This window comes from Corapipo altera, unplaced genomic scaffold (assembly GCF_003945725.1).
Source record: "Corapipo altera isolate COAL_440 unplaced genomic scaffold, ASM394572v1 54, whole genome shotgun sequence".
Lineage (NCBI taxonomy): Eukaryota > Metazoa > Chordata > Aves > Passeriformes > Pipridae > Corapipo > Corapipo altera.
The window spans coordinates 8,483,234-8,510,298 of NW_020884902.1; the positions used below are offsets into that span (position 1 = coordinate 8,483,234).

Sequence of the window (27,065 nt, forward strand, 5' to 3'; positions counted from 1 at the left end):
ATGCCACACACTGCTTCTGTCAGACAGGGCGTTTTCTAGAACCCTGTTCCCATGCTGAACGCAATTCATCTCTTCTGCTGCCCAGAGCTGACCCTGGGGGAGAGACCACCTGAGCGCTCTCAGATGCTGCTCTTGAGGCAAAGAGCAGCTGGGTTTTCGGAGCTTTCCCCAGAGTAACTTCTGCTCTCTGTGTGCACTTCAGCTCCAGGCTGATGCACCTTCAGGCTTGGGGGTGGGTGGGTGTGCTTAGTTTTGTTTTATTTGTTTTACTCGTTTTATTTTGTTTTTTTTTTTCCTCTTTGCCGGCGCGATTTCAGCGGTGCCAAGAGCAGTACTCTGGTGCCGCACCACAGCCGTTGTTCGGGGGCTGCCGCTGCACCCGCGGTGTCCCGCACCGAGGGCTGTCCCAGTGAGGACCGGCTGTGGCTCCGGGGGGCGAGGAGGGGGCGGCCCCGGGGGTGCTGCTGGCGAGCAGGTCCTTGATCTCGAGGTTCAGCCGGCCCGGCCCCGCGGGCGCGGCGGAGCTCCAGGGCCGGGCGGGCGCAGTTCTAGGGCCGGGCGGGCGCGGCGGAGCTCCAGGGCCGGGCAAGCGGCGGAGCTCCAGGGCCGGGCGGGGCGCGGCTCCTCCCCGGGGCGGGGCCGGGCCGGGGGCAGCGACGGCGGCGCGGGCGGCGGCGGAGCGGGGCCATGGTGAAGATCGGCGTCCAGCAGCCGCCGGCGGCGCTCAAGCCGGACAAGGAGAAGGAGAAGGCGGCGGGGGGCGATGGGGCGGCGGGCGCGGTGCTGCTGCCCCCGAGTGCCGTGAGTGGGGCGGGGCGGGGGGAAGCGGTGGCGTGTGTGGGGCTGGTGCGGAGAGGCACCGAGAAGAGTGAGCGATCCAAGTGGGGGTGGTTCGTGGGCAGACGGAGTTTGGAGAAGTGGGGAGCGGATGGGGCAGGGCAGCGACGCCGCTGATAGCCTTGGGCACCGGAGGGAATGGTCGGTGCGGACAGTGGCATCCGAACTCATCCCTCTGGGTGGTTTGGCCTCGAGGAATTATGTTTGGGATTGGTCATACGTGGGTGGCTTAGGGTTGGCATGGAGAAGAGGCAAGAGGGGCAAAGTGGATGGTGCTGGAGGATGATGAGAAGCAAGGGACTAAGAGCACACACAGCCCCCTAGATGCTTTACAGATGGGAGTTGACATGGTGATGTTGAGCTGCTCTGCTGGCTTCAGGTGGTGGATGACAGAGGGGAAAAAGCACTCACTCATACCTGTGGAGGCTGGGATCCTGACAGGCTCAAGGGGAATGAAGGTGCTGGGCATCCCTTGCAGGTGCAGAGCATGGCGGGGGCCTTGGGGTGGAGTTGTGTGAGTCCCGTCCAGACTGTGAGTCATGGGCAGGTGCTGTTGGGCAGGTGCTGTTGGGCAGGGCTGGACACATGCCAGGGGTGGTACAGCCGGTGCCCCTCGAAGACTGGAAGGTGAAATGGGCACTGTTGTGTTTGGCTGGGAGTTGACTGTTTCTGGAGTCTCTTGTGGCAGAGAACCCCCAGCTTGCCAGCTATGCTGCCAATGTGGACCCACGGGTAAATACCACACTGCGCAGTGTGAAGGGTGTTGTCCTGAGACAGGCCTGACCCACAGCATAAAGTCTGCCTTGTTATGGTGCTTCCATTTCAGAGGAGGAGACTTAAATGGTGTTTCTGTATTCCTCATAAATGCCTCAGCATGTGTGTGCAGTTTGATCATTTATTGAACCCTACCATCTCCCTGACTCAAAAAATGATGGGGGAGCTGCAGTTCTGCTCTGTTCCTGCAGCAGTGCAGAATGTTCCTCCTCATATGCCTCTCTGAGTGAGTGGGAATTACCAGTCCAGGAGAGCTGCTCTTCAGCAGGGGTTTCCGGAGACTGCTCAGTTCTGCAGAGAGTTCAGGGAATCACATCCTTATGATCTCTCATGTCACGCACAGATGTGCTCACAGCTCTGGCTGTGCTGTCAGGGTCTGAATATGCTCAGCCCGTCATGGTTGCATCTATTAATCTAGCACATAGGAGCTGTACAGAGACCTGTATTAGGGGAACGTGGCCAGCTGTGGTCTCCTAGTGATTGCCTAATTATAAACCAAGGTGGTAGGTTTATTCCTGCCTTTGATGTCCAGCCCTAGAAGTTGACTGTCACACTGGACTTCCAGCTCATTCTGCCATTAAACCATTTCTGCAGCTGGGAACTCTGTTCTTCTGCTGATCCTGCATGAGTTCAGGCAGGATTTGTCTTCTTCTCATGAGCACTGTGAGAAAAGGAGTTTAAAAAGGAGTAAAATAAAATAAAGGAACAGAAGCTTATTTCTATCATTAGTGCTGCCAGATCCCAACAATCAAAATTATTCTGATTCAGGTCCTGCCAGATGAATGAAATTGGCTTAGGTAGCAAATCATGAATTTTGGATTCTTTTTGTTGCCTTGGGCCTTTCTCTGACTCCTGGGAGTCATGGTGGTGTTCTTTTAAGCTCACATGAGCTACAAAAGAACTTAAAAACATGGATTTAGAACAAAGACTCTTCAACAGTCTCTTAATTCCAGCAGACATGTATGAACATCAACATTAGGCCCATGAAATAAGGGTGGTTTGCAGTAAGTCAGTGCAGCATGAGTGTGTCCAGGGAGCAGCACATCCCCTGACATCAGGTGGCCTTTTCCTGATGCCGTTTTTCAGGTTATGACACTGGATTCTTTGGTGTAGTTTGTACTTAGCTGGACTGAGGGCATGTTTATTAAACACCCAGCTTGTGTGGTTGGGTTTTCCACAGCCAGGCTTTCTTGCCATGCTCACCCTCGTGCTGCCAATAAATTCTGTCTGTGTGTGTGTCTCTAGCTGCCTTGCAGCAAAATGGCATTGGTGACATGCAAGCAAGATGCTCTGCATTCCTTTCCTCTTAACTTCAATCCCAGTGATAGGAGCCAGAGCTGGGAAATGATTCGGGGGCAGCTTCCACAGCCTGTGAATTCTGGCAAGTGCTCCGTGAATGCAAAGATGCAGCAGCAGGAAGATGTCTGTGATGCTAATGTGTCCTGAAAAGTAGTAGGTGAGGAGTCCTGACAGCAGGACTGCGTGTGCTGAGCCTTGTTTCTCCCCTGTGCAGCTCAGTTTGAATTGCAAAGAATATACAATTTAAGCTCTTTTCATAAAAACCTACATAATTTTGAAGCTGTTGCAACATTTTAAGGGCTTATAAAAGAAACAGTCTTGTTGTCATTAGTAGAGCTGCAGGGATGTAGCAGCCTTGAGCAGAAGGCAGTTTGAGGTTATGTAGCCGGTAAAATAACTTGTTGTGTTCATTGGAAAATTGTTTTTTCAGATGCAAAGTAGTATTCAGTGAGTTTTAATTGAACTCCAGATTTACAGTCTGAAACGGAAATAAATACATACCCTGTGTCTTTAACTGCTCTGGGAAGTATGGTCCTTGCAATTGTGATGGATGTTGAAATCCACAGGAACCAAGTCAAACTGATGGCTGGAGCCTCTCCAGTCAGAATTTGGGTTGGGTTTGGTTTTTTTTTTTTGGCTGATTTCTTGTGAACCCCTCTAGCACTAGCAAGTTATTCAGCAGAGACAGTGCAAGAGCCAGAGGAGAAGGGGTTTCATTAAAATCTGCTGCTTCACCAGGTGTAAATGATAAGTGTTGGAGGGAGGAGGGACCTCTCCTCCCTCTCACTGGGTGCTCAGCAGACACTGACTGCGGGCTCTGCCCAGCACTCTGTGCTGCCGGCCCAGGGTGGATCAGACCTTATCCAATGCTGCAGCACCGGGATGGTTCACAGTCAGTGGGAATCTCTGTGATCCAGAAACCTTTGGGGAGGGAAAGTAGGGAGCAAAACCTGTTGTCCTGCCTCTGGGAAGGGCTGTGCTGAGACAGCACGTGCAGCTGCGTTTGTCTCCAGCTTTCCAGCAGGATGAATATCGAGGGCAGGACAGTGTCTGCTCAGCCCGTGGCTCAGGTCTGGCTGCTGCGAGAGAAGGGCTTTACAGGCGAAGCAGGAGACTGGGAGAGCTCCTTCCATACCCACAGGCCTGGCAAGCCTGCTGGAAACACCTTGGCAATGGCTCATAGGCACACAGTGGTGTCTGCTGGGTGTGACTGATGTTCTGCTCTTGGTTGGTTGCAGTAATACCAGGCTTTGGTTTTGTGCCTTTCATCCCATCCACACATTCCCAAAGACTTGACAAGACTCAGTGGTCTTTGGATCACACCCTTCCTGGTTGTATGGAGAAGTTTCCCACAAGGATCTTGCTGCCTGGCACTGGATCCATCCACCCCTTCTCTCTGTGTGTGGTCTCTTTGTAGGCTGCACCTCAGGATGACTGTCTGGTGGGTGTCTCAGCCTCCTGGCTACAGGGCCACCCTCCCTTGGGGGGTTGATGGCTGAGCTGCCCCAGCCTCCTCTTTGCTGCCAGCCCAGGGCTGCAGCAGCAGCTCCCACACTGAGTGAGGTTGCCCTGTTTAGTACAAATAGCAGGAGAAAGCCCTGAAATTCATGGGGAGCATTTTCCCTCTGGTGCCCAGGAACGTGTCTTCGCTGTGACTGCCACTGCAAAACACCCCAACAAGGAGCAGGTCTGCTGTGGATGTGGAGCTCTTAGCAGAGATAGGGTGTCTTGATACTGGGGCTGTTGCTGTGTCCCTGCTCCCCTGCCTTTCCCAATGCTCTGGCGAGCACAGTGAGCTGGGACTGCTTTGCACCTGCCTGAGCAAGCCCAGGAGGATGAGTGCTTCATGGTGGCAGCAGATCGAAGCAGGGCAAGCAGCAGTGCCACTGCTGGCCTTCCCAGGGGTACCAGTGCATCTTGAACAGTGATGCTCCAGAGCTGGATTCCATTCCAAGTGGCAGGTGGGGGAGCAGTGGCTCTTGTTGGGCACATGAAGCAGAGTCACACCAGCTTGTGGAAGCTGTTGTGCCAGTACAGTGCTGGATTTTGTGAGCGACTTTCTTGCAGGATGCTGTGAGGTGGAAGACACATGGCAAGGGAAGGGGATGTGAGAAAAAGTCTTTTAAACGGGGATTTTCACAAAGCAAGCTGTAAATTCAAAGAGAAGGAGAAAAACCAGCTGGCAGCGATGTGGATGGATTAAGCTCATTGACATGTTTGCAGGCTTGAGTCCAGGCTTGATGTGCTTGAGCTGTGGGTGTTCTCACAACGTTAAGGGCTTGATTTAGGAGTCTGAATATGGCAGATCTTAATTTGAAGAAGCAGCCTCCTGTAACATAAGGTATTCCTGGCCTTTGCCCAACCTTCCTGTATCCATGTGGGCTGAAGTGATGACTTCTTTTTGTGTCCTTTATGGAGTTGTCAACTTAAAAAGAAACATTGTCATTGGTTCTTGGTTCTCTATGGTTTGGGGATGCCCTGGAAGCAGAGGGAAAAGGAAAAAAAAAATGTCTCTGGACCTTACAGGATCTGCTCTAATGAAATACTAGACTTGAGTATCTTAACAGACTCTGGACATGAATATTTGATATTCCAGCTGAGCATGACAAAGGATCTGGCTAAAACTGGCAGAGGGATTGGGACAGAGAATGTCTATTCCAAGCAGAAATGTTATAAATGCAGTTGAATTTTGAAACATGGAGCTGTCTTTCACCAGAAAGATGTAGACTGAAGAACTGGAGACGGAGAAACTTGTAATGTCTGTCTAGAGGTGAGTGTTCTTCCAAAGCTGGGGGAGAGCCAAAGCCAGTGCAGCTTTGCATGGAGGTGCTCTTTACATGGGAAGAACTTGTTGTGTTTACCCGCTTTTGGCACATTGTTGTTTTTTTTGTTTTGACAAAACAGAGAAAACCAAGAAATACCTTTAAAAAGCAGCATTCCAAAGGGTACTGATGAGCCAAAAGCAAGTACAAGACGTAAGCTTTGCTGCATACACTGCACGTGTCCCATCTGTAGGAGGGAGCTTACCATGCCCAACTGGCAGGAGCCCTGTGCTGTGCAGTGATAAGACAGTTCTGGTTTCACCCTGTTGTTGCACCTTGCTGCTCACTGGCTGTCTGGGGAGAGGTGGCCTGGCAGGTGTGTGTGGCTGCTCAGAGCAGCTTAGCACTCTGGCCAGGTCTGGAGAGATGGAGCATCTAGGGAGGACGAGGTGTTTGTGCTACCAAATCTTTGCTCATTAACAGGTTTACAGGAGATGGAACAGGCATTTTCACTTCTGGACAGGTATTTTCTTCCCAAGTGGTGTGTGGGAGCCTAGGCATGTTTTGGATTTTTTAATGCCAGTGTTGCCATTTGAAGGAGGACAATGTGAGGGTGTTGGGTTTTTTAACTCATCTCTCTGCACTTGATGCCCTACCTTTGAAGTCAGTTTGAACAACAAAGAGAAGGGTAAATTTGCCTCCTCTCTGTTGCTGTTGTTCAACTAGACACTATTTCTTTGTGGTGAATTTTTAAGCGTAGGATTGACTGTCAGAGTTTTCCTACGCTGTTGCTGGGAGAGATAATCACTGTCAGTGTTCTGAAAGGGAGCAGAAACTTCATTTTATGGTGTGACACTGTATAAGTCCTGATTTTCAGGGAAGAGGCAAATGCTGTAACCTGAAATGTGATTCCTTGTTAAGATGATTCAGCTTGCACTCCAGGAAACTCTGGACTCTGATCCCTCTGCTCAGAGTGAACAGTACAGATTTGCGGCTGTGATTCCCTCTCTTGTCTGAAGAACCAGAGGAAGGCAATACCTTGGCTGTTCCAGCTCATAAGTATCTTGGGCATGGCTGTGCCCTCCTTTCTAACAGCCTTTTGGGAATCAGTCACGTCTAGAGGAAGAGTGCAGTGGGACAGTGATGGCTTAACTGGCCACAGCCACATCAGCAGTACTTGACTTGCTCTTGGTAGGACCCAACGTGGCTAATTTGACCATCTCTGCCTGCCTGACTGTGGAAGCTCAGAAGTGGGTGCTGTAATTTTTTTTGCACACCAAAACCTTCCAGACATGGAGCTCCTTGGGGGAAGCAGTGGTTAGAGCACAGTGGTGGTGTTCAAGGGAGTCCTGTGCCCAGCTGTTACTCTGCTCTGGTGCTTCATCCAAAGCCGTTACTAATACTGAAAAACTGCAGGTGAAATCGTATGAAATCTTTTGATGTGTCTTTCCCTTGTCACGTTTTCTGCTTTCAAATGCATTGAGACAGCACCCAGTCCTTTGCATGTCTTGCAAAATCAGCCTCCAGCTCTCTTGGCTTGTGCCCAGGGCTCCCTGGCTGGCATTTACAGGTTGGAACGTGGGTTTGTTTAATGTTGAAGCTATTTTACAGTTTTAGTCTGGGAAAATGGGTAGTATGTCCCACTGTCATGCCATGGGACAGCTCATACCTTTAGTGGGGCTGCTTCTTCCCAGGCCCCACATGAAGGTGGAAGCAAGACTGGTTTTTGTAGCAGTTTCTCTGCCCTTCACCTGGGAGGAGAAGGAAGTCTTAGCTGCACCAGGAAAAAAACTGAAAACTGTTGGCATTTCCTTACCTCAGTGTTCCTCAATATTTTTGGCATTTGTTAAAGGTCTTTTAAGGAGGCAGGTATCTGCCCACCTGAATATGTCTTTACCTTTGAATCCAGTCTCTCTTTGACTTTGCCAGCCTCTCGATTTAAGAGCTTCCCCTGTTCCCAGAGCAGTCACTCTGCTCTGCTCTTGCTTGAACTGCCTTTTGTCTTTAATGGCTTTGAGACTCAGTGCCAAAGCTTAACCTCCATTCTTCTCCTAGAGAAAATTCCTGTTATTTTAATGTCACCTCCCACTTCAGGGGTGCAAAAAAAACCCCAAGCAACCCTGGCCTTCACATGGCTGTGCTTGCTCCTTCCCTCTTCCCAGGTGCTCCAGAGCCTTTAGCTGTGGTGTTGGAGCTGTTCTGTGGCAGGGACTGATTTTCCCCATCGTCACAGTGAGTGGTATTGGATTTCTGGAAATCAGGCCATGTTTATCAGACTCTGTATTTTGGCAGTCAGGCTGTTAAATGCCCAGGTTGGGATGTTTATTTGCCACTTCATAACAGCTGTTTATTTTCTTTCTGCCTGCCTGTCTGTTCAGTGTGACACTCAGGGCTTTAGCCATGTGCCTGGTAAGAATAGCCTTATTTTTACAAGGGGCTTTGTTGGCTCTGTGAATGGTCTAAATGGCTTTACTCCTGGGAAAGAGGAGAGGGAGGCTGGAATCATTCCAACTGGAAGTTGTTGTGCCTCTGCCAAAAAAAAAGAAATTAAAAAAATGTATGGAAATGAATTCCTCACCCCTGTGCAAAGAGGGAGGAGGAGCCCCTTCGTTCCAGAAAGGGATGGAAAAAGGAGAAGAGAGGGGCATTTATATCTCTCTTGCTGACGAGGGAGAAGGAAAATATGATTGCTGAGTGCTTAGGTCCCACATGCTAGGCTGCGTTTTTAACACCCTGCTGTCTTTGTCATATAGCAACAAAGCTGGGGGGTTTAATTAGCCAGTGGTTGGTTTTGATATTCTAATTTCCAGCACTGCAAAGTGACTCCTGAGGCAGGTGGCTTTGTTGGTAGTCATGTGCTACGGTATCATTTAAGGGTGTGATTAGATTCATTTATTGCAACCTTTTTGCCTTTGGCTGCGATAGTCTCTTAATTACAGATTTGGTTTAGGTTTTTTTTTGCTTCCAGGCATCTTTTGAGTCCAAAAGCCATGAGTTGTATTCTCCGTGGAAGGCCTGCACAGGCACTGCTCAAATACTGTATGCAGGGACTTTGGTTGCCTTGGAAACTGTGTGCCATATATATGTGTGTGTGTGTGTGTATTTCTCTCTGTCCACGCATGAACACGTTGTTTCCTTTTCTGACCTAGAGCACCAGAAATGCTCTTCAGCCTGGAAGGACTCTTTCTTCCAGGTATGGGATCCTTCAGAGGCCTCTCTTTGCTAGTGCAGAGCATTGACCCCTGTGGCTCTGCCAGGGCATTGGCACAGGCACTCCTTCCTTCTTGGTGTCACCTGGTATTTCTCCTCATTTTGCTCCCTCTCCTCTCTCCAAGCATAGCTGCTCTTGAGGACAGGACTCACTTTTTGTTCATCTGGCAAAAGAACCTTTTTTGGAGTGTTGGAGGTGCTTTGGTGGATGCCAGGATGAACTGCCTTTGCTGTCATGCTTTCTCTCTCTCTCTTCGTTTCCCTCATCTCATCCTTTGTCTGCCTTTTCCCTGTGTGTAGTCCCTCACTTTCCATCTCCAGAGTGATCGCTTGGCAAGTCTGGAACCCTGGCTGGCCATCCCAGATTGCTCTGGCCATCCCTGAGGACTCTTCACCACTGAGCCCCCATGTGTCTGAACTCCTAAGTATGGGAGTAGTTGTTTCTGGATTTCTTCACCCTACGATTTATCCCACCAAGTCTCCAGTGCTTTTTATGGAGCAGAGTAGTGGCAGTAAGCACCTGCAGGTAGTAGGGATGCTGCCTGTGGAGTAGGTGGATGAGAAGGCTTTGCTTTGTGTGCAGGAAGAGCAGTCTGTGTTGGTGCAGAGACAGGAGTTGCTTTCCCAAGAGGTGACACTCCAAGCCAAGCCAGCACATGGGAGGAGAGGTCAGTGCATTCCAGCTTACGCCAACTGTGGCAGCACTGCAGTTGGCTGTGGGGTTTTTCCACTTGAAGTCAGTGGAGGTGCCATTATTGCAAGTCCTTACATTTTGTGAAGCAGTAACTGATTTTGCTGTGAATATGGGACTTAATGTGCTGGAGTTACAGACCTTGAACTGATTTTTTTTCTTTTACCAGAGTCCATATTGGCCTTTGGTTGCCAGAAATGAGAAAAACAGCACGTTAAGTTAGATTTTCTGATGTGAGTATCTTAAGTTTTGAGCCTGCATCCTTTGAGGGAGCCATGGAGTGTCTGCAGTTATGTCAGTACATCTAACATTGAGAGCTCAGGCTGCTGCTTCCTTGAAACCAGCAACGTCCCAGAGAGGGATGACGTACTTTGCTGCCTTTCAGAGAGCATCCTCTCCAAACCACATCCCTTTGCATTGCATTGCTCTGCATCGCCTTTCTCATTTGTCAGTCATCCAAATCACATCTACTATTTTTAGTAACCCCATGCTTCTTTTTGTGTTGGGGGTGTATATTTAAGGTACTTGTCCCTGTTTGTCAGGCCCTGCGACACCCTAAAATGAAAGATTTCAAACCTGTGTTTTTCAGAAATGCGGGAAAAATGGTGTGTGGAGGACTCGGAGCTGTTTCCAAAGCTGAAGAAGCAGAAAAAGGCCGAGAGCTGAGCCCATCTCTGCTGAGGTGGGGTGTGACTTGAGAGGCATCAAGGCATGACATGACACCTCTAATTTTCTCACTTCTGTTTTCTTCAGCAAGGGTGATAAAGGAGCAATAGAGTGACATTTCTATTTTTACAACCTTCTGCTGTACGAATAACAAATATCAAAGGCCACACCTTCCCGGGTATGGTTCTTGCCACCAGCTCCTGCTGGTGGTGTGTGTCCAAAGGCTCGGTGCCATAAGGCCGGGAGGGTTTGCTCAGCAGGAGGTGCCCTCAGCAGTGCCTGGCAGCTGTTGGTGGTTTCCCTTCTCTAACTCACTGGGCCCTTTGAACTTGATTTCCTTACCTTGGACCAGACATTGTGCCTGTATAGGACAGCCAGGCTTCTGTCCCCCACCGCCTTGTAGGAGAGATGTTCCATAGCGATTCAGTGCCAAATAGGGGTGACAGGACACCAGACATTTTCATCATGTCCTGAGAAAGACCTGAAATTCTGAAGAAAATCCGCAAAGACTGAATTAGTACTTTTTTCCCCCTCAGGCTACTTTCAAGCCTTTTCTACCAAATGGTCTGTATCATCACTCTGCCATCAGGGTATCTGCTACCTGTGCTCTGTCCCTGCAAGCCAGCAGGGCACTGAGTCGTGGTGAAGAGCCTGTTTTATCCAGGGGAAGGAATTCCTTTTTATACTCCAGTATCCTGTCTGCTACCGGGCACGGAGTTGAGTGTCTGAATGCAATCATGCCTGCAAACTGGAGCCAAGTCAGCGTGTCTGGTTACTTAGGCATCTGTGTGCAGCTGCCTCTGTCTCTTCCCAGTGGGATGAAGTATTAGCAGGACAGTGCGTGGCAAAAAAACAAGATGTGGACCCACATCCTTGAGAGGTGGGTGCTTTCCCCCATTGCCTATGTGGAGGAAGAGTGAGCTGGTTGCACAGAGGAAGGTGCTCTGCCCTCTGCCTCTTCCAGTTTCTCCACTGGAAAGGGAGCTGGCCCAGCCCTTTCTGTAGGGTCAGCAAAGTGGCAGCTTCCACTGCCTGTGCCATCAGTGAAGCATGTGGTGGTGCCAAGAAAAAGGGAGCAAAGAAAGGATCATTGCATGGAGTGGCAGCATTTTCCTTCTCTGAAGCTCTGTAGAGCTGTGCATTCTCCCCTGTAGTGTCAGGTCTGTGGACATTGTGCCACTGCTGTTGCTTTTCCAGCTGCTCATTCGTGGAGAAGCAAATGAATGTTTGTCTTCTGCACAGCCCAGAGAGGGGAGGGAGGGCCTAATGTTGATTTTTGTGTAAAAAAAATGCCCATCTGTTGCATTGTTGTGTTTAAAACTATGAAAAGAGGAAAGCCCATTTGCCTAACTGCAATACTTGTCCCTGCATCTGCCCAGGGATGGTTTTGACCTCAACCTTTCCCATTCCTCTTTGCCAAAAAAAATCCCAGGCTTGATAAAGGCAGAATATTAGTAGAATGGTTTGTTGCAAGCAGTGTGTCTGGCTAATGAATTATTCTGGAATATTAAATGTCTGGTGAACATACAGCATTTCTATGTGTTAGTATTTTGATCTGCTCTTCCGGAAAACCCTGCTCCGAATCTGACTGTTTTCCCCCACCACCAGAATTCTTGGAGTCTGTCACTGCTGCCAGATCCTCCAAGTCTGCTGTGTGGCACGACTGCGGTGCACGGTTTGGTTTGCTGGTTAGTCCTGGGGGTCTTTCTGCCAGAGATGACATTCCTGCAGCTTGCTGCTGGGACCACCTGCTTCTCTTTATGATAAGGTTGGCCTAGGGGAAAAAACTGCTCCCTTGCCGGGAAGCCAGGCATTCCTACAGCAAAAACAGATGGAAATCAGCTGCGATGGATTTCCTGTTTTGTAAAATACCCACATTTCCACTGCAGGGAGCAGCGATCCCATGGGAAGGAGGTGTGTTGTGGCATGAGCAGGGCAGCAGCCTGTGGAAGAAGCTTCTTGGATTTTTCCAGCCTGGTGGAGAGTTGTTATCCTGGGTGAAGTGCTGTTAAAGCAGGTTGTGTGCTGGCTGTCAGCACTGAGAACGCCTCCAGGCTGGAACAGAGGCACAGACTAACATAGCTGCTTTTAAATTGTAATTTACTTGTATTGACAAAGGCTGGTGGCCTTTTCATCTGCTAGGCTGGGGGATGGAGATGCATACTTTAGTGAGGGTTTTCCAGATGATTTTTGTGCAGTATTTTGCAGGACTGTGGTTAACTGTTCTTGTTGGCCTGGCTGGCAATATTTTTAACCTCGCTGCCTTAATTTCTGCTCCATCAGAATGCTTGCCATTGATTTTTTTCTTTCCTCCCTCAGAATTTGAATTTTTGTTTGAGATTTTTTTTCCCCCGAGTGTTTAGCAACTTCTCCCAGGGCAAAGCTCTGCTTTGCTTCTCCCACCTTCTCCCAAAATGCAAAGCTCGGGCATTTTTCCTAAAGCCAGAAATGTTTTGTATGGAGCAGACAGAACTCATCTCCTTTGGCAGTGAGAGAAGGGATGCCTCTGTGTCCTTGGTTGTGCAAAGAACAAAGAGCTGCTCTAGCAAATAGTAAATCATGGAAGGCTTATTCTCCCCCTCCCTACCATTCCTCAAACACAGCTTTTCCTTTTAGTGGGAGTATTTTTTTCCCCTTTGAGTTGCCGTGCCCTCATGAACCTTCTCTCCAAGCCCTCCATGGAGTTAGCACTTGCAGCTCACTGAGGAAGGGAGCAGTGAGCCAGTGATCACAACAACCTGGCACCTTTTGGATATGGTTCACTTGCAGACATTAAACATTTTCTCAGCCTTGCTTCAGTGTCAGTAGGAGGAGATCTCGTTCCTCTTCACCCTCACTGTCTGCACTCTTTCTCTGATGACAAGTGTCTAGGAGAGCTGTTTTTGTGAAACACTTGACATCTAGCATGACTTTTGTGTCCTAGCAGTTCATGTCAGAGAGCCTTTAAACTTCCTCTAGTAATGTGATTTTTTTGTTTCTTTTATTCTGTTCTTTGTGGCTTGTCACAGTTGCTGCCCCTTGTCTGCAGAAGGAGACAAAGGGAAAGATTGGAAGTAAACTTAAAATATTATTTTTTTCAGCTTACTCGTCCCTTTATTTGCTGAAGGAGCAGCAGCAAACTAATTACATTGGTTCTTCAGTGTAGGGAGCTGGCAGTGAGCAGAAGTGATGTGGGTCTTTCAGCGGGTGGGATGAAGGAGAAATAAAGACAGATTAATTTCTTCTGGAGGTGTGCTGGAGTTGTAGCTACCTCAAAGCAATTTGGTCTTTGCAGTTACCAGTCTGAATGTGGCTAGGGGAAAAAAGTCTATCTGGAGCCATCCATGGTGGCTGGGAGTGGAGCAGGTAGCAGAGGGGCTTCAGGATCCTAACTCTGCCCCTGTTTTATGCCTCGATGGAGGCAGGGGAGGGAGGGAATCCCTGCCTGGCAGGGTCCCCATGAGAGCCTCAGTGGTGCTGGTGTGACCTGGTTTTGGGGCAGGAATGATACCTCCAAGGCTGGGACTGAACTGCTGTTCTCACAAGGGCTGCTCCAAGACAAGGGAAAGGGGAAAAAGGTGTTTGCTGCCAGCTCTGCTGGGCAGAGCTGGTCTGATGCCCCCAGAGGGTGGCAGGGACCCAGGGACATCTCCCCTTGGGGCTTCAGCACCTGCACCACCCACAGGGTTTTGGCCATGGTACCCTGGAGAAACATCTCCTCCTTTAAAAAGTGGTGGATCTTAGAAATGAGAGACTGTTGCTCGCTGTTAAATCTGTTGTTCACTGTTCCTCCTGTTCATACCGGTCTCTGACTAACCATGGAGAGAGTGTCTTTCCAATCAGACATGTCTGTGAACTGCACAGAGGGAGTTAATCTGCAAGAGCCCTCTCTGGTGCCTCTCTCCCCTTCCTGCCTGCTCAGCTGAGGGCAGCTTTCTGTGTGGAAACTGGGGCATCTCTGAACCAGCTTCTTTCATCTGCTTGTGAAAGGCCTTACATCCTGCTGCTTAACATTTTGAAGGGTTATTTTGGTTGTAAAAACAAGAGCATCATAGGTTGGGGTGAGTGGTCTCCCAGGAAGTAACCCTGCCTTTGCAAGGTCCTCCTTTTTCAAGGCTGTAACAAGGTGAGCTGGCTACTGTCTGTATGGATTAGGCTGCACTCTATAAAGGACAGATATGTTTTATTTTGATGTTTTGTCCATGTTCCTGGAAGGTGTGCTGGAATGTGCTTGAAAATGAAGTTGAGATCAGCACATCTGATCTGGGGTGTCGGCTCACCCCAGCAGGGCCAGGAGGTACCTCTCTGGTAACTTCCACCCCAGAAATTTCCACTGAGAAATTCTGCCAAAAGTGGCAGCATTTCAACAAAAATTTTTGAGTATAAATACATAAATGCTATTACATTCAGTAGCCAGGAACTCTTAGTTCCCCATTTTCTTTTTTTTGGTTGTTTTGTTTTGTTTTGTTAATCTTTATTGCCCACTGAGACAAAGCTTGGCTTTGTTCTGAGCAGTCAGTGGGGAGCAGAGTATACATGTATGTGTGTATGTTCTCACACAGATATGTTTATATATAGATATAGAGATATAGATAGATATATATACCTGGAGTGCGGGGGGGGAGGACACAAAATGCACAAGTGTTTTGCTGTTGCCAGATGTGAAGTTGTTTTGCCAGACACTACCTTTCTTCATTGCACGCCACAAACCCATGTGTGGCCTTTGCATTAAAGACAGTTGGTCTTCTGCCCCCTTGCAGCAGCAGGTGACAGTGCTGTGGTTTTTCCTGGCAGGAGGAGCCGGCTCCAGCCGTGCAGGGCCGGAGGTCATCGCTCAGCGGGGTGTGTTACCTGACCATGGGCCTCCTCGTGCTGCTACTGGGGCTGGTCTTTGCATCGATGTACGTGTACAGATACTTCTTCATCACCCAGGTAGGAGAGATTTGGGAAGGGCTTTTTGCTCATCAGCCTGAGCAGCCAGACGAGCTGCTCCAGCCTTTGGAAGAGGTGGTGCTGGATTTTTTTGTCTTGCACAGACAAGACATTTCTAAAGTGGTAGGCTCGGGCTCACCTTCATCCCCACTGCCAGGAAGGGCAGTCTGAAAGATTCCAAAAATCCTCTTCTTCCCCTCCCCTTTGGCTTTGTTTTGCCCCTTTTGTTTTTTAACTCCGTAAAAAACTATGCTACCTTTTAAATCTAGTCACTGCTGTCGGGGCAGGTGGTCTGAAAGCATGGCTTGTTGTGAGAGGAGAGCAAGCCTGGAGAGAGCAAGGGGAGAGTACAGGCAAAGGAACAGCTTTTTGCAGTAGGCTCTGTAGGCTTTAGCACAGCAAAACTCTGTAGGTGTAACAAAAATAGGTGCTGCTATTAATAAAGCAAGCAGAGAAGTAAAAAGTAAGTGGGAAATGGTACAGAACATGAGCACTCAACCTCCATTAAATTCAGCACCTTTTCTGCCCCATAGTCTTTGCAAAGCCTGGCTTGGTTGAGGCGCTGGGCTGGCAGCGTTGTGGTGGGTCAGAATAGAGGGAACGAGACAGGGCAGAGCTGCTTTTTAGGGAGGAAACTGCTGAGCTGTGGCTTGCTGAGAGCGTAGCCAAGAAACTCCAAAGCACTGATTTGCACTGAAGCCCTTGTTCTGCTGTGGAGTGACTGTTAGTGAATGAGTTCTCCCAGGACCGCTGCTGCCTTCATCTCTGTAGCCAGCACTTATCCTCTCAGCAATGTAGTCTTTTTATATACTCCTTTCTCCATAAATTTCCTTGCTGTCAAAATTAATTTGCAGTCTTTGTCTCAAGACTCATCAGTGCTTTATTGCCTGTTCCTATTTAGACCTGATCTGGAAACCCTGTGGCAGCTGTCGGGCTGCTCTGCCCTGGCACACACTGCTGTGTCACTGTGATCACACCCTATTGGAGGGCTTTTGGTGCGGCCACTTCCTTATGAGAAGAAGCTCTGGCCCTGAGGGAAAGTTATCAGCCCAGTTATAGACAGCACTCAGTCCATCCCCCAGTCAATAACCCACCTTGGGCCATGCTGCATGGCTCTGAGGGACGCCCACCATTCTGCTTGGGGCCACCTGCTGTCACCCCAACTGCCTGTCTGGGATACCAAGTGGCAGCTTTTATCCAGTCACAATGGGAAAGCCCATTCAGCATGGTCAGAGAGGCTTTGCAGACCAAGGCAACAAGGCCTTCATGTCTCAGTCTCTCATGGCTGCTGTTGTCCCTGTGATCCTCATGTTCTACCTTGATCACTGTTAAATCACCCTGCATTAGCTTTCTTGCCCATACCTTATGCTTCTGGAGAATCATAGAATGGTTTGGGTTGGAAGGAACCTTAAAGGTCATCTAGTTCCAACTGTACTGTCATGGGCAGGAACACTTTTCAGTAGACCAGGTTGCTCAGAGAGCAGCAGCTCCTGTTTTGCTGTGAGGCAAAGCCACTTTGTTTTGCTGCATTTGCCACATCCAAGCTACAAGTGCCTTTAGAAATTATGCTCTGCTCCCCTCCAACCTTTTATGCCTTCTGTAAAAAAATGCAGTTACTGGAAGCCATGGCTATGGAGGGACATGAACAATCTCTTTAGGAAATTTCAGAGCCTGCAGGCTGTCAGTTTGCCTTTCTGAATTACTCCTTGTGAAATCCCAGAGGCAATTCTTTATTCCTTTTGGACCTGGCTAGCATGAAGTGAGGCATGGTCATGTCACAAGGGTGTTTTGCACTGTCCTGATCAAGGACATTTTCTGGTAAAAAGGCTGATCTTGGAATACCTTCAAGCATCTGTTTTACCCGGAGTGTTTTACCCAGAAGGGATGCGTTTCTTCCTGTGTTTGCTGTATCTGGTGTGGGATGTGGCAGTGTTGTACCCCTGCCTGGGTCTTGTCCCCACAGCTGCCCCGTGAGAGCGTGTTCCACTGCGGTGTCCTCTACGAAGACTCGCTGTACTCACCATTCAAAGGGCAGCTGGAACTGCACGAAGACGTCAAGATTTACATTGAGGACAACTACGAGCAAATCAATGTCCCAGTGCCCCAGTTTGGAGGGAGTGACCCTGCAGATATCATCCATGATTTCCAGAGAGTAAGGAGCTCTTGGGGCTCTGGGGGGCATAGCATGGGGCTGAGCTGTGTGCACCAGCACTGTGGTCGTGGACTGGTGCTGTCACTGTTGTCACATAGGTATATGGTTTTCTTATTAGTGAGCTGCCCTCCTACCCAAGGCCCTCTCTGTGTTTTTCCAACCTCTTTGACTTGCTTGGTAGGGAGGTCCTTAGACAGGTTTGTTTAAAGCAGTTTCCTGTCTTCCCTGAATTCCCTCTTTTCACCCATTTTCACTGTCACATTTCATTGCAAAGGGCTCAATTCTTTAACTTCTGTGCTTGGAACGCAGGGTCTGACAGCTTACCATGACATAACACTGGATAAATGCTACGTCATCGAGCTGAACACCACGATTGTGATGCCTCCTCGCAACCTGTGGGAGCTGCTGGTCAACGTGAAGGTACAGCTGCAGTCCTGCTTGTTATGCATGCTTTCCTTGAGTTGGCTCGTGGGTGCCAGCTGGAAGCTCATGGGAAATCAAAACTGCTGTATCTGAGGAAGTTAACCTTGGCCCTGACAGAACTGAGTCTGCACGTAGAGTGAAGGCTTCAGCACATTTAGCTGAAATACTGATTTTGCAGACAGCACAATAACACTGGCACGGTGATCAGCCTGACCGGGGAGACACAGAGAAGCTGTAGATTCCTTCTCTGTGGTGTTCACTGATTGTAGAAATCAAGGGAAAAAAAGAAAAAATTTCCTCCTGTCACTCTTGCCATGGTTACCACTGCAGTTTGCCAACTGCAGATCTCTCTGTCCTTTGGGGAGTAACAGGCCGTCAGCTTTCACCCCTTTTGGGGGGGGATTCTGTGCTGCTCTCCCTGCTGTGCTGAAGCACCTGATGTGGGCTCATGCAGTTGTGCTCACAACCAGCACTAAGTGGGTTTAGTACCAGTGGTTTTGTTCAGTTCATAAGCCTATGCTGCCATTGCAGTGACTGAAAGCAGCTGTGTTAAAATGGAGTACTCCTTAATCTTAACAGCAGGAAGAAAGCACAGGATTTTTCAGAGTGTAGAAGGTACATAAATGTTTCAGTCTTCCTGCAGGTAAAGCGAGGCACTGAGCCTGGGTCTTTTATCCATTCTGTGAGGGTCTGTTTAAAAGAAAGGGAAAGAAACCAAATCGAACTGTTACTCTTTATCTTAAATTCCCTTTGCTCACTTGCTGCTATATGTGGTGTAATGAACTCCGGAGGGGTTAAGCTCAGAGACAAACGGTTATGCCTGGAGAGATGCCTGATCTCCAGTCCTTGTCAAACTCCCAGTTTGTTTCCTAGCAGTCCTCAGTTTCATGCACTGTGACCATCTGGCAAATGTGCTGGAAACCCCGCTGGGGTACAGCACACATTTACCTACAGCTCACTCTAAACCTGTCACAGCTTCTGACCGTGGCAGGTGACCAATCCCTGGGGCAGAGGGAAGTGGAAAAGGCAGGATTACACAAGATGACAGAAAACCCCCCGAGAGATTGGGAATGCTGCTCACATCCTAAAATAACATATAAACTTCACAGTCAATGAAAATGATGCATGATCATTGAATTTAAAAAGAGGATAACAAATAAAATGTTCTTATGTGCTTGAAGAGCCCAAAGCAGGTGTAGGTTTAAATAACTTCCTGATTATTGATACTGGCAGGTATCCAGTCTGTCTGTGGAGGTTTTAACATGCACCTTAGAGACATTGTTTTAAAGTGTTTAGGTTGGTGTTGAGCTCAGAAAACATTTTTCACCATGAGGACAGTGAAGTAGTAGAACAGGTTGCCCGGGGAGGTTATGCTGCCTCCTTGAAATCCTTGAAGGTTTTCAGGACCAGATGGGATAAAGCCCTCAGGTCCCTACCCAGCTAAATCATCCTGTAAGCCTGTGATCTTCATGGCCACAGGTGGGGCCTTGCAGAGAGGTCAAATTCCCTCCTGCTGCAGGGCCCTTCATGACCTTTATGACTTGCCCTGCTGCTCAGAAGTGCTCCTGTTTGGATGCTGGATGTGCTGTGTTGGTCCTTGGACTTGGAGACTTTAGCTTTCTCTGCATCTCTGAATCCAGTCAAGTTCCTAATGAATAAGACTACTTTCAGATGAAACTTTAGTTTTGGAGCTTTTCAGTACTGCAGTCCTGTGTCTAGGGCCAAACCTCAGTCCAGAAATAATATGGGTAGTTTCCTCCAGCAGACTGGGGCAGCACAGGGGGTTGGTGCCTGTCCTCTGCCCTTTCTTCCCTGGGCAGCCTCATGCCAGGGTGCCCCTTTGCAGTGTGACTGCCATATGCCCTGTGCCTGCTCTGCAGTCCCTGCTGTGTATGGGAATAGCTGTGCCAGACCTCACTCAGACCCTAATGTATGCATTACCAGGCCTCTTCTGTCTGATTTTATGCCTGTAAATGGCAGCTCTGCTACTTCTTGCAGGCTTTATTCTGTACAGGTGTGACAGTTCAGTGAACAGGCCTGATCAGTGTCTGAGATAAAAGGATGGAGGGATGCTCCCCCTGTGCAGCAGCAGGAAGTTGGAGGTGACCCAGTTAAATGATGGATGATGCATACCCTTTGCAGAACACAGGATGCTCAGAGCTTTAGCTTTCTTAAAATTCTTGGCAGGGAATTGAAGGTATCGTCCTTGTTGCACAAGGGGAAGTGATGATTCCCACCTCACCTGCCACAGCTATTTCAATCCAAAACAGTGAAGAAAATGGATTGTGTGCATGTGTCTGTCTCTCTAAGCCCTCTTGCTGGGTCATGGATATGGCAAATCCTGTACCCCAGCCCTGGCTGTTTTATGACAGCTCATGCCAGTAACTGCACGTATCGCATGGCCTCTCCTGCCTCCTCCCCCCGAGAATCAATAATTGAATTTCTTGCAGAACTGTTGTGTTAGTGTAGTACAAACTTCCACTAATAGTCTAATCCTGCAGTGTTAGGGGACAGCTTTATCGATCCACTAGGCTGTGCCAGCCCAGTACAACAGCAAGTTCAGATAGTGTGTTTCCAGGTACGTCTCTGTGGAAATAACCCCTCCTGGGGTGGAAACTGAAGAGTTTGTATTTGAAATGGTGCTGCTGTTCCTTGTTTCTCATCTTGATTATACTTATATTGGCCTCAGGTCTGACAATTCTTTTATTTCTTTGACTTTCTTAAGCGCAAAGGACCAGAAGTGAGTCTTTGCTTCATGACCTACTTACCATCTAGTCTGCTCCCAAGTGCCCCCCAGCCCAAGCAGCACTGGTAACACAATTGTTTGTTGCCACAGTGATGCCCAGAGATGCAAAATGCCCTGAGAACCTGGGAATCAGTGTGCAGAGAGTCTCTAGTGCTGAAAGAGGTGGCCTCTGTCCCTGGGGTACTCCCAGGTACCCCATTTTTCCATCCCCCCATGGCTTTCTGCTGTGTCCCCCCACCAGGCACCCCAGTCATCACCCTGGTCTTCATAGTGGCCTCCACCTCAACAGCAGAGACGTCGCTGTCCCAGATGTTCCTGTGGCAATGGAAGTATGCTGAGAGCTCGCTTTCCCTCTAAATGTGGTGCCTGTGGCCCATCTCTCCCTATTCCTGTGTTTGCTGGAAGGGCAGGACATCATTGTGGCTGTGCTGAATGGACCAGGGAGGAGGCAGAAATGTTGGAATCTGAGCAAGGCTGGTGGTTTTGGGTTTTGCCCTTTGAAGTAAATGGAAAAGGCCCATTTCAGTGGAGTTCCTGGCAATTTGGTTGGGCTTTGATCCCTCTCCAGATGGGTTTGTTGTGCTCTCAGAGTTTCAACGTTGTGCATCCTGCTTTAAAATTTGGGTTAGTTTATAACAGGGTTGCTCCTACTTTGGCTTCATCCCCTACATGAACATTCCATTTTTGGACCTAATCTGTTTTATGTGCCCTGTGCACTGGACAGTTCACTGCACAGACAGGGAGGCATGTTAACTGACCTCAGTAAAGAGGAGTTTGAGCCTTCCAGCAGTGAATTTTCTGCAGTTTGATTGCCCTTGGCGCTCTGCGCGAAACAGTTCTGTCCGATGAGGAGACCGTGGCAGTGTTTGTGCTTTATCCTGGTGGGAAATGTGTCATTTCAGAAAGGGACATACCTGCCTCAGACATACATCATCCAGGAGGAGATGATTGCCACCGAGCACATCAGTGACATGGAGCAGCTCGGCTCCTTCATCTATCGCCTGTGCAGCGGCAAGGAGACCTACCGGCTGAAGCGGCGGAGCGTGCGGAAACGTGAGAGCCTTGCCTTCTCCTCACTCAGTTTTCCCCCCCTCTCACAATCATATTTTGGCTGGTTTAACCATGCTGACCTCTTCATGGCAAGAAGGGGGTCTCCCTGTGGGTGTAAGCTTTTGAGGTGTTTCTCATCCAGTTGGTCTAAACCCAAATATGGGATGACGCTGCTGTGGGTGGTGCTGACTGCTGTGTTTCTCTTGCCTGTCAGCCTGGTAGAAACATTGGGAGAATGGTTGCAGAAACCAACAATTCATTTACGTGTGGACTCCTGGGGCTGAACTAATAGTGGTGCTGTTGGGAATCATTTGGGAAATTTCCCTAATGGAGGTTCCCACTTCATGGCAGCTATTTGGAGCAGATTAGATCTGCAAATTGCCTTTAATTAATTGCTAATAATATGGAAAACATTGTGAAGAGGGAGCACTGGACTGTGTTAAAATGATTTTATGGAAATCAGCAATATGGATCTTAGATACAAATGGTAATATTGCTGCAAAAAGCTCCTTAATATCAGTACTTCTGTTTATTTGGTTTTAGATACTGGTGTAAAGGCTCACCTGAAAAATGAACGTATAGTCACTGTGGATTTGGATCTCTGGGGAAGCTGCAGGGTGCAGAAGTCACCATGGCTATAGTTCATGGTGCTTTCCCAGCAGGAGCTGCTCTGATGTGCAGGAGCTGCTGGAACACTGACTGTTGGTCTCATGGAGCCCTGGCACAGTCCTGGTTGTGATCAGGGCACCACTGGGTTTGCTTTAAGAGTGGAGTAGCTGCCTGGCAGAGCTGTCCAGAGTTGAGGTTCTGCAGTTTATGGGCATGGGGAAGTACTGCTTGCTTTCCATAGGGGCTGAGGCCATAGCAGGATCAGTGTGTGCAGGGATATAAACAGCCAGAGGGGAAGTGACTATATTTTAAGCCCTCCTTGGCTGCATTCAGGGCCGTGCTCTGTACCAGCCTGTGGCTTCTGCTGGTTTCTTCAGGCTTTCTGGTCTCTGATATAACACTGAGATGCTGTCAGCTGAAACCAGCTGTTTCCAGCCCATGGCAGCTCTTAATACAGGACTATGGCCCAGAGAACATGGTTATTCTTGCTAAGACCAGATAATGTTGCTTTCCATATGGGCTGTGTTTTTCCTGCCTTTCAGTGTTCGGCAGTTTTATCCCATCTGCTTTCCTTCCCCTCCTTGCTTCAGTTCCTAGAGATTATCATCTGTTGAATCTCCTCTCTCCTCTCTTTAAATCACTTCTAGGTATCAATCGACGTGAGGCTGGAAACTGCCATCGTATTCGTCACTTTGAAAACACTTTTGTGGTCGAAACTGTTATCTGCCAAAAGTCATGAAGCCACTCTCCAGATGTAACCTTCCGTGGCTTTGCTTGCACACACATGCACACACATGCTCTCAGCCCCCTCTTTAGACATGGTAATCTGGCTACTTTTTATACTGCCCTTTGGCTTGTGCAGCTCTAACCTCTTGGGTCCACTGTGGCCTCTTCTCTCCCTGCTACCTACCTGAGACATTTGCTGGGCTTAAATTTACACAGTGGTCAAAGATAGCCTAGGAGTAGATGCAGTTTTTTCCGCACACCACAGGATGGGAATCTCTTTTAGGGGCAGATTTGGGTAGAAGGGATGACTGAGAAATAGGAGCACTGGAAATAGGTAACTTTTTTCTGCCTGAGCAGTTTCAGGCTGGAACAGTGCTCTGAGGCTGCCTTGGCACCAGGACAGGGGGTGTATGAACAGGGAGGATTGCCACTTTGATACTGATGTAATGACCTAAAATCTGTGACCAGATGCACTTAGGAAAAGAATAGTTGTGATGCTACAGAAGCAATTTGGAAAGCTCAGCAGAGGGAAGGTTTCTGCCCAAACCATGCTGTGGTGGTCCTAGCTTGCTGTGTGCTGTCCCCTCGAAGACCAGATTTTCACACATTGAAAGCCACTGCTATGTGTTGGTTTTGTGACTGGCTCCTGCACTCACCTGTCACCACATCTCCTCCTGAACGTGGCTGAGTGTGACCCACTGAGCAATGCAAGGTGTCCTGAAGGGTGTTTGCGTTTGGCAGGAGCAAGGGCAGTGAGGAGAGCTGGGACTGACACAAGTGACACAGCATGTCCCCACTGTCCAGCCACAAAGCAGAGGGTGAAGTGCAAGGCTCTGTAGCCCTTTCTCCAACACACAGTTGCACCTGCTGTGGGTCCTGGGCAGATCTGCTGTCACTTTGCCTGAGTAAATAGAGGTGTATCTTTTGATGCAAAGTGCCAAAGCCCCACTGATGTGCCATCTATAGACTGTGGCTGCAGGTGGAGCCCCGTCTGTCCTGGCCAACTCTGTGTGCTTGAGAGGGTGAGTTGTGTTCACACAGGTCTGTCTTCCTGCATTGTCGAGATCCCATCTGTGTGTGGATGGGCTGCCATGCCCACGTACGAAGTGTCAGCAGCAGAACTGGGAGTTACTGGCAAGTGGAGAAGCAGGTTTTTTGAATCTTTTTTTTGAACAGAGTGTGTCTTCTTGTATAACTCTTCTGATGAAAGCTGTTTTGATAGTAATTACTATAATCCAGCTGTATATCACATTATCTGCAGGCACCATTGTGATACAGATATTGATACAAGGCTAGATTCAGCTGATCAATATACTGCAGAAAAACTGTGTGAACAAAACTGCATTTCTATTGATCATCAGACAGAAGAATTGCAGAGTAATTAAATATTCTTCCCCCTCTTCCATAAATGTAGTTAAAACTAATTAGGTTCTTGAAATGCAGGCAGTTTTTTGGCTTGAAAGAATGGGGTGAGTTTCAACTTGGCACATTCTTGTTAATTGGTTTCCAGCAAATCTGGACTTGTTCACCATCTGTTAAAATGAGCTTGTTGTTTTAGAAGAGGAAGGATAAAGTAAATGCAAGTACAATCATTAACTCAGCAGAACCAAAAAAAAAGTGAATATACTTTAAACTTTTAAGTAGTAATACTATGAGTTAATTATGTGAAAACAAAACAGGATCTCAGAATGGTCATGCAGTGCAATAGTAATTAGTATATCCTTAGAGGCTGAGAATTTATTTTTTTATATAAACATGAAGTTTTAAGTAGTAGAGGATGACACACTGGTTTCATTCTGCTTTAAGCTTGATGTAAAATGAAGAATTACGTGCATTTCATGCAGGTTGGTAAGGAAGGTTTCCCACTGCCAGAGGGGTGTTTACTTCTCTAGCATTGTGTTTTTCCAGTGATAACTTGCTGTTTGCCCCAACCTTTAATTGCCAAGAAGATGAGAAGAAGTGGGTCAGAAAATTGGTTCACTTAATGGAAGTGCTGCAAACTGGTAAATTTAAGCTCTGCGTTTCTCTTCATTTCTAGAAACCTAAGCCTGCACTCAGGTGAGCATACAGACCTTTTCCCCTTCCTTCTGATTCTGCATGATTTAACTGATCATTGAATATGCTAACTCTGTGCAACCCCCCAGCTGTAAGGACAAACCTCAGTTCTTTAAGGTGAACTCATGTGGTCACTGTTTCATAGGATGAGAATGCAGTTGTCTAGAAAGAAAACATAAGATGCTTTGTATATTTTGTCTGGTAGGACTCTTACTTCTTAGGAAAAACCCGTGGGATAATAAAATCTTTTACCTCTGATATGTAAAGCGTGTGTTTGTTTGGAATGAGAAGCACATGCCCTCCACAGAGCTGTTGCTGCTGGAAGGCAGCAGCTGGACTGCCCTGGAGGGTCCAGCCCGGTGGCATCGTGGAGCTGGGCAGTGGGAGGGTGCTGCAGGGGGGAGGCTCTTCCCCACAGTGACAGGAGAGCTGCATGGGGACATGACTGAGCAGCCTACTGGGGAGCCTGCCCATGCCTCCAGGCTCTGTGGGACTCTTCCCCTGTCCTTGCACATCCCTGACAGACCCAAGGGCAGCCCGTGTGGGAAAGTTGCTGCTGAGGTCTGTAAAGCACCAAGATACCTCTGCTGCTCAGGTGGCTAGTGGGCATTTGATCCATGTGCTCAGCCTTGCCTGTCCAGCTGCTGAACTTCTGCACAGACACGTGCCTGTCTGCATGTGACCTAAGCCTGCTGTTGCCTTCTGGCTGGCCAGCTTTGGGGGACTTCCCTCCACTCCTTACTGCACACAGCAACAGGGGTCCCTTAGTGCTCTCCTGAGCTTTCTCTCCCAGTATTTCATCCTGCTGGTAGGGAAGTGTCAGAATATTTTTTCCTGAACTCAGCTGTTCCTCTTTCCACAATTAAGTCTCTGGTCAGTCAGGGAGGAAGTTCCTGTTTCACTCGTTACAGTCATTTTTGCTGCATTTTGCATTTAGTTCTTCAGTATCTGGGTGCTCTTTCCATCCTGGGGGTTCTGCTGAAGGGAGCTGCATCTTACAAGTAACTGTGTTTGCCAAAGCCTCTTCTCCCTGGTGGCCCAGTCAGCTCTGCCTGGCAGCCCTCTCTTACCCTCAGCTCTGGGCTGAGGAAGCAACTCTGCACCACCCTGAAGAGAACCTGACCCCTTCAGACATGCCTTTTGAAGGCTGAAATGCTGATACTAAGAAAGTGACTGGTACATTTCAGTAAATCTAGTTAACAGCAAGTCAGTCACCTGGAGACTTGTCCACTACAAAAGAAAACCGGCTTGTATTGTGAAACTTTTTTTCAACATTTCCCTCTTGCTTCAGTTTTTCATTTCCTGAGGTTGTTTTCATTGCCCCTTGCTCTTAGGAGACTTATTTAAATCAGTTCTACTTCCTGATCTTACTCACACTCTGACAGAAGGCTGCTTTATTTGATTGAACAGTGGCACATTAAAAAGCTTGGCAATAAAACCTGCTTTAGGAGGACTGCGTGACAGAGATGCAGTTGAAACCCTAAGATATGGGTCACTGTGATAGTGGCTGGCACCTGATATAATTTACTTTCTAATACTTGCATATTGCAGCTTGGCTCAGAGGCTGTTGTTTAGCTCTGCCAGGCAGTGCTCAATAAGTCAAAGTTTTGGTCTAGCTGTAAGAGCATCTGCTTCCAAGCTCTGGACTTAAAAAAAATGTGCTGGAGACCTATGAGCTTAGCAGTTGAGGGGAGGAACCTCCATATTTCCTCTAAAACATAAATGAACTCTTTATTTGTTACAAGTCTTCTACAGCTACATTTATAGTCCAGTCCCATCCCATGAAGTGCAGCCCACTGGGATCTCTGCAGCCTTGGCATGAGGAACGTTCTGGCCGCAGTGGACCACATAGGTGCTCCAGAAAGGCACCTGAAGGACCTGGTTTTCCACCAGCATGATGGGGAGCCCATTTTTGGTGGGAGAATGGCTGCATCTTGTTGATGTGTTGCACGTGCTTCTGGGCAGGCAGCAACTTTGAGATGACCTTACTGGGAAATGACTACAGCCCAACGTAAACAGCTATCTGGTATATTATGCTGATGCCAAACTAATGAAAGCCTGTTCTCTCTCCTATACATACTTATGTATGTGCCTTAGGAAGTACAATTTGTTCCCAAGCATTTTGCTGCCATGGTTCAGAGTTCCACCCGGGAC

At 48.4% G+C, this 27,065-nt stretch overlaps 1 protein-coding gene across 1 annotated transcript; it reads left to right on the forward strand.

Moving 5' to 3' along the window:
• Window positions 1-653: 653 nt before the first annotated feature.
• Window positions 654-25,177, forward strand: ITM2C (integral membrane protein 2C). Its single transcript, XM_027650560.1, has 6 exons — window positions 654-801; window positions 15,013-15,150; window positions 17,114-17,302; window positions 17,612-17,722; window positions 21,374-21,524; window positions 22,778-25,177. Exons 1-6 carry the CDS (start codon window positions 688-690, stop codon window positions 22,867-22,869), a joined length of 795 nt encoding a protein of 264 aa, XP_027506361.1. The 5' UTR covers window positions 654-687; the 3' UTR covers window positions 22,870-25,177.
• The last annotated feature ends 1,888 nt before the right edge of the window (window positions 25,178-27,065 follow it).